This window comes from Canis aureus, chromosome 27, assembly GCF_053574225.1.
Source record: "Canis aureus isolate CA01 chromosome 27, VMU_Caureus_v.1.0, whole genome shotgun sequence".
Classification (NCBI taxonomy): domain Eukaryota; kingdom Metazoa; phylum Chordata; class Mammalia; order Carnivora; family Canidae; genus Canis; species Canis aureus.
This window is the reverse complement of record NC_135637.1, coordinates 11123707-11141240: the sequence shown is the minus strand read 5'-3', so window position 1 is coordinate 11141240 and position 17534 is coordinate 11123707. Positions and strand designations below refer to the sequence as shown.

General features: G+C 49.1%; 1 protein-coding gene across 6 annotated transcripts; it reads right to left on the bottom strand.

Moving 5' to 3' along the window:
- Positions 1 to 515: 515 nt before the first annotated feature.
- Positions 516 to 17114, bottom strand: MORN3 (MORN repeat containing 3). Of its 6 annotated transcripts, none has more exons than XM_077875500.1 (7): positions 17000 to 17114; positions 13913 to 14089; positions 8215 to 8372; positions 6262 to 6421; positions 3016 to 3200; positions 2665 to 2745; positions 2093 to 2334 (listed from the first exon to the last, which is right to left on the bottom strand). In XM_077875500.1, exons 2-6 carry the CDS (start codon positions 14055 to 14057, stop codon positions 2671 to 2673), a joined length of 723 nt encoding a protein of 240 aa, XP_077731626.1. In that variant the 5' UTR covers positions 14058 to 14089; positions 17000 to 17114; the 3' UTR covers positions 2093 to 2334; positions 2665 to 2670. The 6 variants fall into 6 exon arrangements, with proteins under 6 accessions (XP_077731629.1, XP_077731630.1, XP_077731626.1 ...); XM_077875501.1 differs by having other exon boundaries at positions 17014 to 17106; XM_077875505.1 differs by lacking the exon at positions 17000 to 17114 and adding an exon at positions 9945 to 10027 and having other exon boundaries at positions 13913 to 14040.
- Positions 17115 to 17534: the final 420 nt, after the last annotated feature.

Sequence of the window (17534 nt, the reverse complement as noted above, 5' to 3'; positions counted from 1 at the left end):
CTGAGTAGTGGGGAGCAGGAGCCCCTGTGTGGAACTCTCCACTCTCCCCAGAGAAGACCTAGCCATCTTCCATGTGTTCCCCACCCCCACCCCTCCCTGCTTCTCCAGAGACCTGGGAGCTGGCTGCAATGATTTCTGGCCTGCGACTCTAGTCTTAAGTGTTCCTTCCTAAATTTGCCTGAAGTCAACAATCATCAGATTAGCTTGCAAAATTTAGATATCTAAATCTTTCCCCTGGAAAGTTGGTCCAGGTAGATCTAGAATCTTTATTTGGGATGGGGTGAAAGGGCAGAGGGAGAGGCAGAGAGAGAATCTTAAGTAGACTCCACGCCCAGCACAGAGCCTGAAGTGGGGCTTGATCTCATGATCCTGAGACCATGACGAGCCAAAATCAAGAGTCGGAATGCTTAACTGAGCCACCCAGGCACTCCAAGAAGAATATGTTTTTAACGAACACCTCTGGGTGCTCAAACCCAGGCAGCTCAGGGAAAAAAGCTGGTAGTTAATGGACAGTCTTTCTTTAATTTCAGTTTTATTTATATTTCAGACAATACATTCACAGGTTCCAAATACAACAATGAAAAGTCACCCTCCCTCCCCTGTTCCCAGGTTCCCAGTTTGCTCCAGAGGTATTCGTTGTTGCCAGAGTATTGTGTTGCCATCTAGAGAGATTTCATACATAAACAAGAACACCTCCTACTTTTTCTGGGGGAGGAGGGGAAGGTAACCTGTACGCTCTGCCACTGTGTGCCTGAAGAGCAGTTAGATCTAGTTTAAGTCCAGTTACTCTCTAGCTCTGTGACTTGTGAGCCTCCCTGAAACCTGTTTCCTCCTCTAAAATAGCGCCAATAATAGAGGACACCCTCAGCAGTTGTTGAGGGGACATGGGAGAGAACATATGAAGCTGTCAGCACAGGACCTGGCCCCAAGTGAACGTCCTGTGTCCCACGTGGGCCAGACTCAGCTTTCTGATGTGAGAGGTACAGACAGAACCATGCCTTGGGGTCAGGCCACGTCACTTATGATTTAGAGAGCAGAAAGGAAGTAGTGTTTATTGAGCTTTTACTGTGTGCCAGGCACTTGCTGAGGGCTTAGTGAACATCATGGTTTTACAGGGTTATGCTTCGGACATTGGGCTGAAAAATTCTATTGGAGAGTGTCCACATTATAGTGTGTTCAGTGAGATCGTCAACTGCTACCCACTAGTTGTTGGTAATATTTTCCCCTGCCAGTTGTGACAACCAGAGACGTCTTCAGATGTCGCCAAATGTCCCCGGGGAGGGAGAGGAGGTCAAATCACTCTTGGATTAGAAACACGCCTTATTTCATCTTCATGTTAACCACAGTAACCTGAGTGGCAAGGAAGGTTATTGTCCTGTATTTGAGAGGAGGAAGCCTGGGGAACAGAGGGGTTAGGTGCCATATCTGAGAACACAGCTTCTACATCACTGCTGGGATTCACACCCAGGCAGTCTGCTGAGCTCCTGTTCCTACCCATTATGTAAGAGTGCCTTTTATCTTGTGGAATGTTGTCTAGAATTATGCAAAGCTCTTCCCAGACCTCTGCTTCACAATTAACCTCAATACATGTTACTTGTTATCATTACATCTGTTAGCAAATTCTCCAAAAAAAAAAAAAAACCTGTGAAATCTCCCAAGTGCCATTTTACACAAGGGGCCACTCTGGTCACTTGCTTAGGGTCACAAAGCCAGTAAGTCAGGGGTTCTGGCTCCAGGTGCACATTAGAATCATCTGAAGAACTTTCTGAAGGCCCAGGCTTCACCCCAGACAAAAATCTGGGCTTGAGTCCTGGGTGTCTGAGCTTTTAAAGTTACCACAGGATACTGAGGTTGAGCGCTTCTGTGTTGGGTTAAGAAGCCAGGTCAGGTCTCAACCCCAAATCTCAGTGGCCAATGTGACCAGACATAGGCTCTCCTCCCTGGAGTATGGGAGAGGTTAGAAACCTAAACACACCTCCTCTTTCTCCCCCAGGGTAAATCCATGCATCCCGTGGGGATGTCTTCCCTCTACCTAAAGCCTCTCTCAGAGCTGCACCCTGTCCCTCCCAATCACACACCACAAGCCCTGGGCTGATGCCACCATGTTCTCTTTTATACTCTTGCCCTCAGGAATTGTAACCTAGAATGAAGGCTGTACCAAGAGGGTCCCCAAAGCCAGCTGGGGAGAGGATAATCCAGTGCTGGGAGGAGTAAGGTGCCCTTTGAGGGTGCCAAGGGTGTGCCCAGAGTCACCACTCTCCGCTTGCAGAAGCCACACCGGTTTGAGCAGTTGGGTGATGGCCTGGAGTTTCTCCTGAAGCTCTGGTGTGCTCCCTGTGGGAGCAAGGGGCTGGTGGGAGCTAGCAACTCAATAGATGCTATACCAACGCCCTCTCCTCAAACCGCACCTATACCTGCACTAGGAGGGGCTAGGACAGATGTGCAAGTGCAGGCCTGGGGCAAACCACCCTACTCATGGGTGTTTTGGGGTGAACTGGTCTGCAGGAAATGAGTTTTGAAGGGGAGGAACCCAAAAGAACCAGCTGGATTGCCGGAGGCAAGAGACCTGCCCTCTGGTCCTGCGCTTGAAGTCCATGGCCAAAAAAGAGAACCCAGGAGCTTCCTCGACCATATCAGAGGCTGGAAAGTATGCCCGCCCCTCACCTGGCATCAATCTTCTTCCTCAGGCTTCTTGAACATGGCCAAGGCTTCCTCCAGCACACCATCAGGGTCTAGAATTTTGATCTGGAGGGAAGCAATAAGGAGTTGGATTGGGGAGCATGGAAGGCTCGGGCTGCCAGACTTTGGGGTGCTGCCCACTTTGGAGGTGCTGTCTGCCTTGTGGGCTGCTGCCAGTCTCTAGGGGAATGCCCTGGCTGAAAACAAAACCTTGTCTGTTCCTTGGCTGGGCTGGGCTGGGCTGGGCTAGGCCTGACCAGGCTGAATGTGGCTGCGGGGGGTGCTGTTTCCTGACTCTCTGGGTGTGGCCACAGGGCCCTGGTATGTGCTGCCCACCTCAGGAATGGGGAACTGGGTGGGCTCAGGGGCCTCATCGCGACCAAAGTCAATCATTGTGCCACACTTGGCCACGTCGTCCACCCAGAAGCCTTCAAACAGTTGACCATGGTCCAGGTGGAAAAAACGGCCCGACCCATTCTTCATGCCTCTCTGCCAGTAGCCCTCGTAGCGGTTCCCGTTCTCTGGGGAAAGGACAGGGTCACATGGGTGCTGGGCATACCTCACCAGACCAGACTACGAGGATGGCTCCTCCACACACTCAGGCCAGACACTGCACCCACAGGGAAAGCCAGAAGGAAACCAAGCCGACTAGAGTACCCTGGGCTGGGCTGCCTGGGGTCTGGAAGGACTAACCTATCAACATCAGAGCCCAGGGGAGTGTCAGTGACTTCCATAATCAGACCTTGTCCACGGCTCACCTCTACTACTTACCTGAACTTGGATGAACAACATCATTTCCTATTTGTAAAAAATAAAGCTAAGAACATGAATAGGCAGCGTTTTTCCAGCACTCATTCTGCACCTGGTTCTTTGCTACGTTTCTGACCTCACTCCTCACGAAAACAGTTCTATGAAGGATAACGGACTCCATTTTTACAGATGGAGCTTGCAAAGCTCAGGGAGTCTGATTGACTTGCTCAAGGTCACAGAGCTAAGAAGTGGCTGAGCCAAGATTTGAAGCCAAGGCCTGTTCATCCCAGGAGCCCATGCCTTCAAGCACAAATTCATTCTTCTGCTCCGCTGATAGTGGTGGTAGTGTAAATAAAAGTAATACTAATAAAGCTAACACCTCTTGGCTCAGACACAACCATGTGATCTTGGGCAAGTCACTTAACCATTTTGTCTTATTTCCTCCTTTGTAAAATGGGGATAACATAGCACCTACCTCATAGAATTGTTGTGGAGATTAAATAAGTCGATACACGGAAAGGATTTCGGAAGAGTATGGATAAACTCTAGATGAGAGGTCAGCAATTTTTTTCTGTAAAGGGGCAGACAGTATTTGTGGGGCACAGGGTCTCTGTCATAGCTACTCAACTCTGCCATTGCAGCGTGAAAGCAGCCATGGACAATATGTCAAAGAATGAGTGAGTCTGGTGTGCCAATAAAACTTTACTTACAAAAACATGTTGAGCTGGATTCGGATTTGGTCCAAGGATCGTAGTTTGCTGACACCTGCTACATACAAGTATGAGCTAATAATATTGTTGAGCACCCACTATTATGTGTCAGGCACCATGCTCAGCACTTTACAAACCTCATTTAACCTTCTCACTAACCCTCCTTAAGTTGTATTTTTATCCTTACTTTACAGATGAGAAAACCAAAGCACAGAGAGTTTAAGCAAATTGCCAAGGTCACATAACTAGTCAGAACTTGATCCAGGATTTGAACCCAGGCAAGCTGGCTCCAGAGTCCAGGCCACTAGAAATGATGCACTTAGAGCCCTTACAGTATTTGTGGCCACAACAGGTGCTCACTAAGTGCAGGCTATTACTAGTAGGCACTCACTGAAAGGCACAGAGCTGAGTGCATGGGGGATTGAGAAGCCAGAAGTAGCTGGCTTAAACCCTCCTCAGCTGCCCTGATGTCTCAGTTTGGCCAGATCTCATTGGCAGTTGGAGTCTTGAGTTTTCAGGAGACTGGGCTCTGGTTTGTGTTTCACTAAGTGCCTACTATGTGCCAGGCACTGAGGAAAAGGGAACAAAACAGATATGCAGTCCAGGTCCTTATGCAACTCACAGTCTGGAGAGACAATGACACTAGCTTTATAGATAGCATAATATGTGTCAGGCCCCAGTCCTAGTACCTACAATGTGTGTACTACCATTATTCCCATTTTACTGGTCAGGTCACTGAGGCCCAGAGAGGTGGAAACTTGCCCAAGATGACACATCTAGTATTAAAAAGGAAAGGAAGAAGCTGCTGAGGAGAATGTGTATTAGTGGGATTAACAGGGAAGGCCTCTGTGAGGAGGAGACAGTGCAAAGATCCAGAGGATCTTCTTTCGCTTGCAGGAAGAGAACAGCAGTACAAGGACCCTGAGGGAAAAGTGTGGGAGGAACTGAAAGAAAATGACTAAGTTTGAAACAGGGATCCTCAGGGGAACAGAGGCACTCCTATAGGCCTGCAGACCCTGTGGACCACAGTAAGGGCTCTGAACTCTGTCCAGAGGTAAGAGGGAGCTATGGTAAGGTTGAAAGCAGGGCAGCGACAAGGTCCAATCTCTAAAAAGCTCATGCTGGTTGCTCTGTAGAGAATGGACTAAGTTCTGACACTGAGACAGTTTACTCATTACTCTTTCCTCCATCTAGGAATTTTTTTTTTTTAAAGATTTTATTTATTCATGAAAGACACAGAGAGGCAGAGACACAGGCAGAGGGAGAAGCAGGCTCCATGCAGGGAGCCCAACACGGGACTTGATCCCAGGACTCCAGGATCACGCCCTGAGCCGAAGGCAGACACTCAACTGCTGAGCCACCCAGGCGTCCCTATCTAGGAATGTTTTTCTCTGGCCCAGTGCTAATCAGGCTCCTTCTCTTCCTTCAGATCTGTCCAAATGTCACCTCTTCAGGGAGATAGTCTCTGACCCTAAATCAGTCCAAACCCCCTGTCCCCAACTCCTCTGTCATTGTCCAATATACCTCCCAATTTAAAGGGGGTGTTCCTTAGCATTTTTGACCTCAGAACCAACAGACTACGTTGACCTTGAGCGAGTGACTTAACCTCTCTGCCTCAGTTCACTTGCAAAGTGTGGATGGTAAGAGTACCATCTTACAGAACTTTAAGGTGGATTAAATGAGCTCAGTGCTGTGTAAATGCAGGCTATGATTATTATGACCATGAGAAAATGTCTTAGGGACGCCTGGGTTGAGCGGCTGCCTTCTGCTCAGGTTGTAATCCCAAGGTCCTGGGATTGAGTCCCACATCAGGCTCCCCACGGGGAGCTTGCTTTTCCCTCTGCCTATGTTTTCTGCCTCTCTCTGTGTCTCTCCTGAATAAATAAATAAAGTATTTTTAAAAATGTCTTAATTGTTGATGTGCATTGTTAGGCTCCCCCTTCAGAATATAAACTCCCCGAAGGCAGGGATCTGGTCTGGTCATTCATCTTAACCAAGCTAGAGTGGGCCTTTCTGGGGCGAGGCAGGGGGCCAGAGCGGGGTGGCCAACCGGAGGGCTGCCCTGAGAGTGTGGCCAGCAGGTCTTGGGGCGGGGCTGGATGGGACGCGGCTGGACACTTACTCTGGCGCAACATGCCCTCCCCATGCGGCTTGTCATTCAACCACTGGCCTTCGTAGAGGTCACCGTTGCTGTAGTACATGCGGCCCCATCCGCTGCGCTGGTTACCACACCACTCACCCTCGTAATACTCCTTGGGTCCAAAAAACTGAATCCCATAGCCCTGGAAACACGAAAGTGTCCCTGTTCACAGCACGCCCCCATCACTAGGAAAGCCACCCTTACTTTGCCTGGCATCCCAGCCACACACTTGGACTACTTGCCTGCTTCCTTCCTCAACCCTACATCCCAAGCTGATGGTCGCACATTGAAAAAGCTCCCCAGGCTGTCCTTTCCCCTACACCCCTCTCCTACCACCTTCCCTCCGCCCATCATCATTTCTGCCCTCCACTCGCATCCTCCATGAAGCAGCAAGATGCATCGTTACATTGCTCATCTGGTCTCGGTTGTCTTTTCTCCTCAGCTCTGATTTGATCCTATTAAAAGTCCCAGATGCCCCCAGGAATCAGACCAAAGTTACAGACTTTTGTCCCCCGAAAAATGAAGGCCACACTTAGTGACCAACCACAGAGAATCCTGCACTCCCTGTATATCATACCTAAGGAAGTTGGGTGATGCAGCCCAAGCCTACCCCTCAAAATCCTGATTCTCTGCATAACTTTTAAGGCCCCCATCTGCCCCTCCCATCCCTGTGGGCACACCAACCTTGCTGTTTGACATATACTCTGCTACTTCTGACTACTTTGCTACTTCCCCTTCTCCTTTTTTTCCTCCCTGGTTAACTCTTTGTACCTTTTGGTATTACCTCCTACAGGAAGCCTGCCCTGAACTCTCGATTCCTGTGGGCTCCCTGTGAAAACGTCTATCCTAACATCATATTGGTTTTTTTTATTAAGATTTTATTTATTTATTCACAGAGACACGGGGAGGGGGGAAGCAGAGACAGAGGCAGAGGGAGAAGCAGGTTCCACGCAGGGAGCCCGATGTGGGACTCGATCCAGGGTCCCCAGGATCAAACCCTGGGCTGCAGGCGGGGCTAAACCGCTGCGCCACCGGGGCTGCCCCCTAACACCATATTGTATGTGAATTGTTTATTTGGGGATATTTCTCCCCACTGGTCAATAAATGATTTAAGCGCAGAGATCGCGAAATCCTTTGCTCTACCACTTCCAACAGTGTGTGACCTCAAGCAAGGCACTTCACCTCTCTGGGCTTGTTTCCTTTTTTTTTTTTTTTTTTTTTAAGATTTATTTATTTATTCACAAGAGACACACAGAGGGAGGCATAGACATAGGCAGAGGGATCATGCCCTGAGCGGAAGGCAGCTGCTCAACCGCTGAGCCACCCAGGTGTCCCTCTGAGTTTGTTTCCTTATCAATAAAATGAGATGGATGATGATGATGATGACTTTGTGAGTTGGTTGAAGCACCATATGCCACATTCTGGGATATGGTAAGGATCCAGGCATTTATGGGGATAAGGACATATATGCCTCTGGCTGGCTTCTACCACCAGGACCGTCCTCTCTTGTCCTGTGGCCAAGAGGGTGGCCTCTGCTCTCTTGATCCCACTCTTCCTACCCCCTTCCTGTACAAGTCCAGCAGAAGGCGGGTTCTCAGAAAGGAACGTCCAGGGAAAAGAAAGCCAGGAAATGAGTGGGGCAGATGGGGAGGAGACTTGGCCCCCACACAGCTTGGCTGGCTTCTTGTAGCTGCAGGTTACATGGGCTCCTCCCTGGGCCCTCTCCTTTTGCTTCCTGTTTCCTGGGTTTTGTTCTGAGAAGCCTTGATGATTTCCCACCCCTTCCTTCTCCCACGCACACAGTACTCTTTTCCTCCTTTTGTCAGCCCTCCTCCCCTTTCTCCCAGGTCTCTCTGGCTGCTCCCCCCATGCACACACAAACAGAGTCTGCTTTCAGCCTGGCTCACACCCCAGGGCTTGATGGGAAACACTCACCGATTTTTTATCGCCTTTCCACCAGCCAGAGTATACTTTCCTGTGCTTTCCCATCTCTTGGTCAGAAAAGCTGAGGGTGCCATAGCCATCTCGCTTCCCAAACTTCCAGTCTCCCTCATACATGGCTCCTTTCTTCTTCCAGATCTGTGTTCCTTTTCCTGATGACACACAGAGGGGTGGGCACTGCAGACATGACAGCCATGGGGCTGGAGGGGCAGGTGCTACGTCTGCCTTGGCCTCAGGGGCCCCTAGAGGACTTGGTGATTCTCCAGGGCTGGGCCAGGGTCTATGCCTTATCTCTAGACCCCCAGCACCAGCAAAAACCCCAAGATTGTTCCATTTCTACAAATAGCAGCTCTCCAGCCCTTTTCCCTGAAGCCAGATTGATAACAGCAACCCCCAAGAAGAAACCTGCCTCTTCTTCTTCTCTTAATAATAATGAGCTTCATTTCTTAAAAATACTGAAGGTTGCACCAGAAGGCCAGAGTTTCTAGAAAATGTCCTGCATATTTCTTCAGTTTCTCTTCAGAAACACACATGGGAACCTATGTCCTACCACTCCAGCCTCATCTGTGTCTTCTGCCCCCAACTTCCAGACTGCCCTCCAACCACAATGGCCTTCATACTGTTCCTGGAACCCACCAGATATGCCTCAGCCTCAGGGCCTTTGTACCTGCTTGTCCTTTGGCCTGGAATGCTCTTCTCCAAATATTTAGTCACTTCCTACCTCCTGCAAGTCTCTGTTCAAATCTTTTTGCTCAGTGAGGACTGCCCTGCCCATCCCATATAAAATCACAAGCCTCGGGGTGCCTGGGTGGCTCAGTTGGTTAAGCGTCTGTCTTGGCTCAGGTCATTATCCCAGGGTCCTGAGATTGAGCCCAGCATGGAGTCCTGCATCAGGCATTGCATGGAGCTCCCTGCTCAGTGGGGAGTCTGCTTCTCCCTCTGCCCCTCCTCTTGCTTATGCTCTCTCTCTCTCTCTCAAATAAATAAATACAATCTCTTTCAAAAATGTTTGAAAATAAAATAAAATTAGAAGCCTACCCTACCCTCTTACCCTGCTCTGCTTTTCTTTCTCTTTCTTTCTTTCTTTTCTTTTCTTTTTTCTTTTCTTTTCTTTTCTTTCTTTCTTTTTCTTTCTTTCTTCTTTTTCGTTCTTCTTTCTTTTTCCTTCTTCTTTCTTTCTTTCTTCTTTCTTTTTTTTTTTTTAGATTTTATTTACTTATTCATGAGAGACACAGAGAAAGAGAGGCAGAGACACAGGCAGAGGGAGAAGTAGGCTCCATGCAAGGAGCCTGATGTGGGACTCAAACCCAGGAACCTGGGATCACACCCTGAGCCAAAGGCAGGCGTTCAACCGCTGAGCCACTCAGGCATCCCTCTGCTTCTTTTCATATAACTTGTCAACTCCTAACATATCAGACAATTCACTTATCATTATCGTCTATTGTCTAGCTCTCCACGAGAATGTGCACTCCGGGAGGACACAAACTTCAGTCTGTTTCATTCACTGCTCTATTCCCAGCACCAAATTCAGTGCCTGGCAAGTTGCAGGTAAACAATACATGATGAAAAAAGACATTTGTTGAACAAAGGGACAAATAAAATATTTGTGGGCTAATACATGTCTTGGTCCTTAGTGGCTCAGGAAAAAAATCCAACATCGCCCCTGTGAGCTTTTTAATAATCTCAGGCAAGTAACTTAACTCCCTGGGCCTCAGGCTCCTCACCTGTAAAACGGGGATGAAAATATCTCATGCGGTTACTCTGATCACTAACTTCATTAAAATAAGGAAAACACTTAGAGCAGTGCCTGCAAATACGAAAGATGTTACCAATTATTTTTGCCCTTGAGATAGAGCCCTCATCCGTTTTTTTTTTTAAGATATTATTTACTTATTTATTTATTCATGAGAGTCACAGAGAAAGAGAGAGGCAGAGACACAGGCAGAGGGAGAAGCAGCCTCCCCGTGGGTAGCCCGATACAGGGCTGGATCCTGGGACCAGGGGACCAAAGCCCTGAGCCAAAGGCAGATGCTCAACCGCTGAGCCACCCAGGTGTCCCTATCCGGTTATTTCCACTTGTACTTCGTCTGGTTTGGGGGAACCAGCCCCTCCTGAGTCTCCGTCCCGAAGGTTTGCGCGGGTCTGACTCCTCCCTCTGGCAAGTCTAGCCAATCAGCGTGGGCCACTGAGATTGGTTCAGTGCCGGGCTTGTGATCCAAGTTGGTTCAATGAGACCTCTTGCTTCTGGGATAAAGACAAATTTACCATCTCTTATAAGGTTCTGTATGGCCAGACACCCTGACCTGCCCAGTCTCCCTTCGCTGTCTCTGCTCTGGGCACACTGTGTTTCAGTCTGTTCCTTGAACAAGACTTGATACCCGCCCCCCACCCCAAAATGCTTCCATTCTGATTCCACTATCTGGAAGACATGCCCTTCTGCCGGGCTAATCCTTCTTATCTTTGTGCACTCAACTCAAACATCATCTGTCCATGTTCTCATGGCCACTTACATGTCTCTTCTCTGGTCCCTTCATATCCTGGTGTCACCACTTTTATTTTTACTTTTTATTTTTTGAAGTAAAATAGCCTCGTTTTATTATGTGCAGACTATATATAAATAAACCACCCACTCTGAAAACAGCAGGTTCTAGCTTTTCCCAGAGTCCTCAGAAACCTCTGGGAGACAGTTCCTTTCCTTAGAGAGCGGTGTGTGTGTGTGTGTGTGTGTGTGTGTGTGTGTGTGTGTGTTTGTGTGTGACATCTAGCCACATGCTCCTCCTTGCCTAAAATCTTAAACCCTGTCTCCAGCTTCTCTGGTCCAGAAGGAGGCATAAGCCAGTCACTCAACCTCCATCTCATTCCTCGGCAAAGAATCAAGGAAGGCTTGCCACTCTGCTGGTAATAACACTGAGGAGGTTGTTCTTATTCTGAATCTCTTTCAGAGTATCTTGACTAATTCTTCTCATTCTGGGCCATAGCTTTATAGTCCTCTGTAGTTCTCCATCATGTAGTGTACATAGTCAATGAAGTGTCTGAGACAACATGTTTGCTTTGTTTTCTGGGAGGCTGGCTTCTGCCTTCAGGTCATTCATCACATAGGCTGATGCCCCCAGTTTTAGCCATGTGACCCTCAATAAGTCATTTCCTCTCTTTGAGCTCCAGTCTCCTCATCTGTAAAATGGGATATTACTTATTATGCAGGTTCTCTCTGAGACTGGAGCTCCCTGGGGGTTGGCATTATGCCAGATGCTCGGTACAGGGCCTGACATGAACTAGGAGTGCTGTAGGGGTTAGCAGAGTGCATGAATGAGCAGTCCAGGGAACCACTGGGCACCCAATCCCTGTCCTGCATGATGATGACTCTCTTAACTACTTCCAGGATGCTTATACCCTAGCAACCCCCATAGGCTAGGTCAGAGGCATGTACCTTAAAGAGAGGGGAGGCTAGGTCTGGATTCTCCCACAGGTCCATTTTCTGTAGCCCCAGCCCAATCAGCTCTATCCCTCCAAGGTCCTAGGGAAGGCAGGACTCACACTGAAGGAGGGCTCAGATGGCCATTGTCAACCCTCAAGTTCATATCACCAGTGGGGCAGCGAGATCCAGAGTCACACAGCTGTTCAGTGGTGGAGGCAGACTCAGAACTTCAGGATCCTAATTCCTAATTCCTAGTTCCTGTCTACCCTACTGCTACCCATGAGGACTAAAGCACACATGGACATCTTTAACCACACACAGAGCTCCCAGTAGCTGCATAAAGCCTGGCCTTTAAGTCAGTGCTAAGGGTCAGTGCTGTGTCATACACTGGAAAGAGTCAGCTTTCGAGTGCTTCTGAATGAAGAAAATTCTGAGTAGTGGTGATCCCTGCCATGCTCAGCCCTCAAAGAACACTCATAGACCTTGCTGCAGAGACCCTGGGTTACATACATGGAAGATGTCATTTCTTATCTTTACCAATAGGAATTTCCCCACTTTACAGAATGGGACACTGAGGCTCAGAGAGGGGTAATTAATCACTCAAGATCATGGTTGGTGGAGCTGAGATTCTGACCCAGGTTTATGGACTCCAAAGTACTTAACTCAGGAAGGCAGGAGAGAAAAGTGGTGAAGAGCATAGAATCTGGAATTACAAGCCCTGAGTGAGAGGCCATACCACCTTTTTTGAATAAAAACTTGTTTTTCGGGATCCCTGGGTGGCGCAGCGGTTTGGCGCCTGCCTTTGGCCCAGGGCGTGATCCTGGAGACCCGGGATCGAATCCCACATCAGGCTCCCGATGCATGGAGCCTGCTTCTCCCTCTGCCTGTGTCTCTGCGCCTCTCTCTCTCTCTCTGTGACTATCAAAAAAAAAAAAAAAAAACTTGTTTTTCTTGGGGCTTTTGGCTGGCTTAGTTGCAAGAGTATGTGACTCTTGATCTCAGGATCATGAGTTCGAACTCCATGTTGGGTGTAGAGATTACTTAAATAAATAAAACTTTTTTTCATATTTTATTTTTAAGGGGTGCATGGCTGGCTCCGCTAGTGAAGTGGCCAACTCTAGATTGATCTCAGGACTGAGATCAGCCTCCATGCTCAGCTCCAAGTCTGCTCTGAGATTCTCTTTCCCTCTCCCTCTGCACCTCTTGCTGTGCTCTCTCTTTCTGAAATAAATTAATTAGTTTAAATATTTTATTTTTAAGTAATCTCTACACTCAATGTGGGGCTCAATTTTATAATCCTGAGATCAAGAGTCGTATATTGTATTGACTGAGCCAGTCAGGTGCCCCTAAATAAATAAAACTTAAAAAAAACAACATTTTTTTTAGTGCTTAGTTTAAGTTAAAAAAATATGTAATTTTTAAAAAGATGTATTAATTTATTCATAAGAGATATAGGCAGAAGGAAAAGCAGGTTCCCCACAGGGAGCCTGATGTGGAACTCAATCCTGGGCCCTGAGCCAAAGGCAGACGCTCAACCACTGAGCCACCCAGGCATCCCTGTTTTGTTTTGTTTTTTTTCCCCCGATAGAGAGCACCAGTAGGGGAGAGGCAGAGGTAAAGGGAGAAACAGACTCTCCAATGAACAGGGAGCCCAATGTGGGACTCAATCCTAGGACCCTGGGATCAGGACCTGAGCCAAAGGCAGCCACTTAACCATCTGAGCCACCCAGTCGCCCTTGGGCTTAGTTTATATCACAAGGACCCCCATGCCATTTGCTTGTTAAAGTTGCAGTTAAAGCCCCAACTAGTTGTGTGTGTGTGTGTGTGTCTGTGTGTGCATCCTCATTAACCCACTGCTGGTCAGACTCCCATGTCAGAGTTGTTTGAGTCCCCACTGCAAGCTGGTTTGGGGAGGTACCTTGTCTTCCTGCTAGCCAGCCCCAAGTTTAGCCCAGGTCACAGAGCTTAGGGACCACGCTGGAGTCCCTAGAACCCTGGTCATGGTTTTGGTTGGTATGTCAAGACCACTTTGTCCCCTGCTGATCCTTTGTCTTGGCTCACTGGACGTCTAGGGTGAATCTGGTTCCAGAGCCCCAGCATGTGGAGACCCCTAGCTGGCCCAGGTCTGCAGCCTTCACCCCTAGGGGGAGCCTTGGGGACACATCTCCTGTCCCCAGCAAGCTCTGCTAGCTGCTTCCATAGCCCCAGGCTGGCCCTAGTCACCCACCACGCTGCATTGCCCCCACTCCCTGGGGCCCCTGGAAGTCCCCCACTCACCATGTTTCATGTTGTCCTTCCACTCGCCCACATAGCAGTCACCATTGACAGCGTACACCTGGTGCCTCAGTCCATTCTTTTGAGCCTTCTTGTCCCACTCCTTCCATGGGGGCTCCGACTTTTGCAAGCCCTTGGAGATAGGCATGTTGGCTGCTTCTTCTGTGGAGCCAGCGGGTGCTAGCAAAGGGTTAGGGACATCAGGGGCTCAGTGTGCCCATAGTAGTGCCAGGATCCTGGGGCTTCCTGGGGAGGCACTTGTTTGGACCCAAATGACATGAGTCCTATGTGTTCTGAGTCCCCAGGCAGATGAGCAGCCCTTCGTGGGGCACCCTTCCGTGCTGGACTGACCCTTGCCTGTCACCTCCTTTGCATTTCTAGGGCCTCCCTGAGGTGTGTCTGATGACACAATTGCTTGGGCGCCCAGGGAAACCAGTATAGGAGGGGGATTTGTGATGGCATCAGGAAGAGGTTGCCCCCAACTAGTGGTTGATAGTTACATATTTAATAACCAGCATGACCAATCAAAGTGGATGCTGGTCCTAAGGCTAGAGCTTGGCCTGGAGGCTCAGTGGTGAGCATTGGGATCCATTCCAGGAGAGTTGTGGAAGTGAGGAATAGCCAGGCCACTCCGGGCTGGCAGGCAGTTGCTACAGCACAGCCTGCAGGGACACCTTCCCCACACCCAGTATGCAATGCTGGAGCCCCTTTGGTCCTGCCTTATCTGTTAGAAGGTGCTGGAAATGTCCAGGGCCTGGCTTTAGAGGCTGTCAGGGGAGCCCACCAACTAAAGATACTGCCTCTAGGGTGATCAACTATCTGGATTTGCCTAGGAACTGAGGGGTTTCCTAGGAACTTGGACTTTAGTGCTAAAACTGGGTCCCAGGCACACCAGAATCATCCTTCTACCTCTGCCCAGATACTCTACTTGTCTGTCTTATTACATGGTTAGGTCTTTCCATCAGACCAGGGCTTTCTTCCTAACCATGCCTGATGGGGTTGTAGAGAAACTTTAGGTGGTCTAGAGTCTCTCCTTATTCTGGGAGCCCCCCAACCTGTGCTCTCATGTCCCTAAGATCTCCAGTGCAAATGGTCATGTCTACCTGTCTATCTCCGTGGGGCTCGTGCAAGGTGATAAAGATGGTCTCCTTCATATCAAGGGGATCCGTTTCCCCTCAGCAAATACCATCATCTATCCTGCTCCATTGGTTTGGGGAATACACACACACACACACACACACACACACACATGCCAGCAGAGCTAGCAGTAGGGGCTGGAGTGAAATATTTTACCACTAGCAAGAGAGGTGCTGACCTATTAGAATGACCTCTGGGCTGAGCAACTTTCAGATCATGGTGTCCCAGGCATCCACCCATGCAGGGTCAGCATCATGGGTGTGCAACTTGTACAGTTGAACAGGACCCACCCTTAGAAGGGCCTGTGCTTTATTTCTTTGCTCTGCCTGTTTTTAAATTCTTTTTTTTAAAAATATTTTATTTTTTAAAGGAGTTTATTTATTTATTCATGAGAGACAGAGAGAGAGGCAGAAACATAGGCAGAGGGAAGAGCAGGCTCCATGCAGGGAGCCCGATGTGGAACTTGATCCCAGGACTCCAGGATCACGTCCTGAGCCGAAGGCAGACGCTTAACCGCTGAGCCACCCAGGCGTCCCTAAATTCTTTTTTTTTTTTTTTTTAAGATTTTATTTATTTATTCATGTTAGACACAGAGAGAGAGAGAGAAAGAGGCAGAGACACAGGCAGAGGGAGAAGCAGGCTCCATGCCCGGAGCCAGATGTGGGACTTGATCCAGGGGTTCCAGGATTGTGCCCCGGGCCAAAGGCAGGCACTAAACCACTGAGCCACCCAGGGATCCCCAAAAGATATATTTATTTATTCATAAGAGACACACAGAGAGGCAGATGCAGGACTTGATCCCTGATCCCAGGATCACACCTCGGAGCTGAAGGTAGCCCTGAGCTGCAGGCACCGCTCAACTGCTGAGCCACCCAGGTATCCCTGTTTTTAAATTCTTAATACTTCATGAATGAGGGCTGCCTTTTTCATTTTGCACTGGGCCCATACCTCAAGGAGTTCCTTCTGTTGGGCTATAGCAGGGTCTCCAGGAGTCTGACCAGGCTGACCAACCACACTGGCTGGCCCATATTTTGACAATCATGCCTAGGAACAGGGTAAGCAGGGATCCCTGGGTGGCTCAGCAGTTTGGTGCCTGCCTTAGGCCCAGGGAGTGATCCTGGAGTCCGGGATCAAATCCCACAATGGGCTCCATCTGCTTCTCCCTCTGCGTATGTCTCTGCCTCTCTCTCTCTCTCTCTCTCTCTCTGTCTCTCATGAATATGAATAAATAAATAAAATCTTAAAAAAAAAAAAAAAAAGGAACAGTGTAAGTTTCTCCTGGCAAAGAAAACAGTAGGGACAAAAGCTGGGAGGGAGGAAACACTTTCAGGCCCTAAACTTAACATTTTTCTTTTTCTTTTTCTCCCTTTTCCTAATACTACCTGTACAGTGATGAATCTTCATGTTTACATTAATTCACTTTTAAAAAGATCAATATATTTATCCGAGAAAGAGACTACCTATCTTACTATAAATTGAAAACCAGTATCAAATACCCTAAGGGGAAGGCACTGTTAAAATAAAAATACTATAAAGAAACCACCTTAAGTCCTAGCTGGATATCGTGGCTTACAGTTAAGATTAGCAAATATTCAGAAGGATGTTAATGCCATATTAGCCCCAAACTGACACTTTCTCCTTGGTTTACTCAGTACTGTGAGAACCTAGAACCTAATAACTTTTTTTACGATGTCGCTAGGCGTTACTTAATGCCCCATCAGTGTCATATAAAATCCTCTGTCCCACTCTTTCTTGGGAACAGGGATTCTGCTCAAGAGGAAGCTGCAGTCTTAATACGTGAGCTACCGAAGGGAAAAGAAAGTTTTGGGGGGGGGGGACATTAGTTTTGATTCTAAATAACAATAAATTAACCACAATGGAAGTTGGAGGGGCGGGGTCCAGAGGGCTGGGGGGCCATCCCGAGTCCCACCACTACCACTTGTGCCAGCTCACCTGCGCCCGCTCACCTGTGGGGCGGAGCCTGATCTGCAGCCCCTCGGGCGGGAGCGAGGGGTAACAGAGCGCGGCGCGGGCTCCGGCGTCCGCGGCCGGCTGGGGTCGCTATGGCAACGCGGGGCCCAGGCGAAGCCCCGCCCCTTCCCGCGGAGAGCGCGCGCTCGCGGCCGGCGGGGCGCTGATCCGCGGAGGCGGGGAGACGTCGTAGGGCTCGGGGAGCTCCAGTGGCGCTTGGCACATCGGCCCAGGGGCCGGAAGGCTGCTGGCGAGCCCGAAGAGCCGGTGTCCGCGGAGCGTGGCCCCTGTGTGCCCGAGGAGGCTACTGCGCCCCGCATTCGGGGTCTCCGGGGCCAGTACAGCGCCCCAGCAGACAGGGCAGGATTAAAGGCTTTTCTGCCATGTTTCAAGACAAAGCGGTAAAATCTGAGAGGCAAACCAGCATCACACTAGTCCTTAGTCTTGTGGGGGGTGTGCTACACACCTTTAAGAATCTGAGAAGCGGCGCAGACCCGCCACCCCTTGGGGATGCGTG

What these genes read in the sequence shown, in the direction of transcription:
- MORN3 (XM_077875500.1), bottom strand. Translation starts at nt 14,057, where the DNA reads ATGCCTATCTCCAAGGGCTTGCAAAAGTCGGAGCCCCCATGGAAGGAG. An exon ending in GGAGGGCATGTTGCGCCAGA is followed by an intron (nt 3,201 to 6,261) that starts GTAAGTGTCCAG and finishes TCCTTTCCCCAG; the next exon opens with AGAACGGGAACCGCTACGAG. An exon ending in CCCAGTTCCCCATTCCTGAG is followed by an intron (nt 2,746 to 3,015) that starts GTGGGCAGCACA and finishes GCTTCCCTCCAG; the next exon opens with ATCAAAATTCTAGACCCTGA.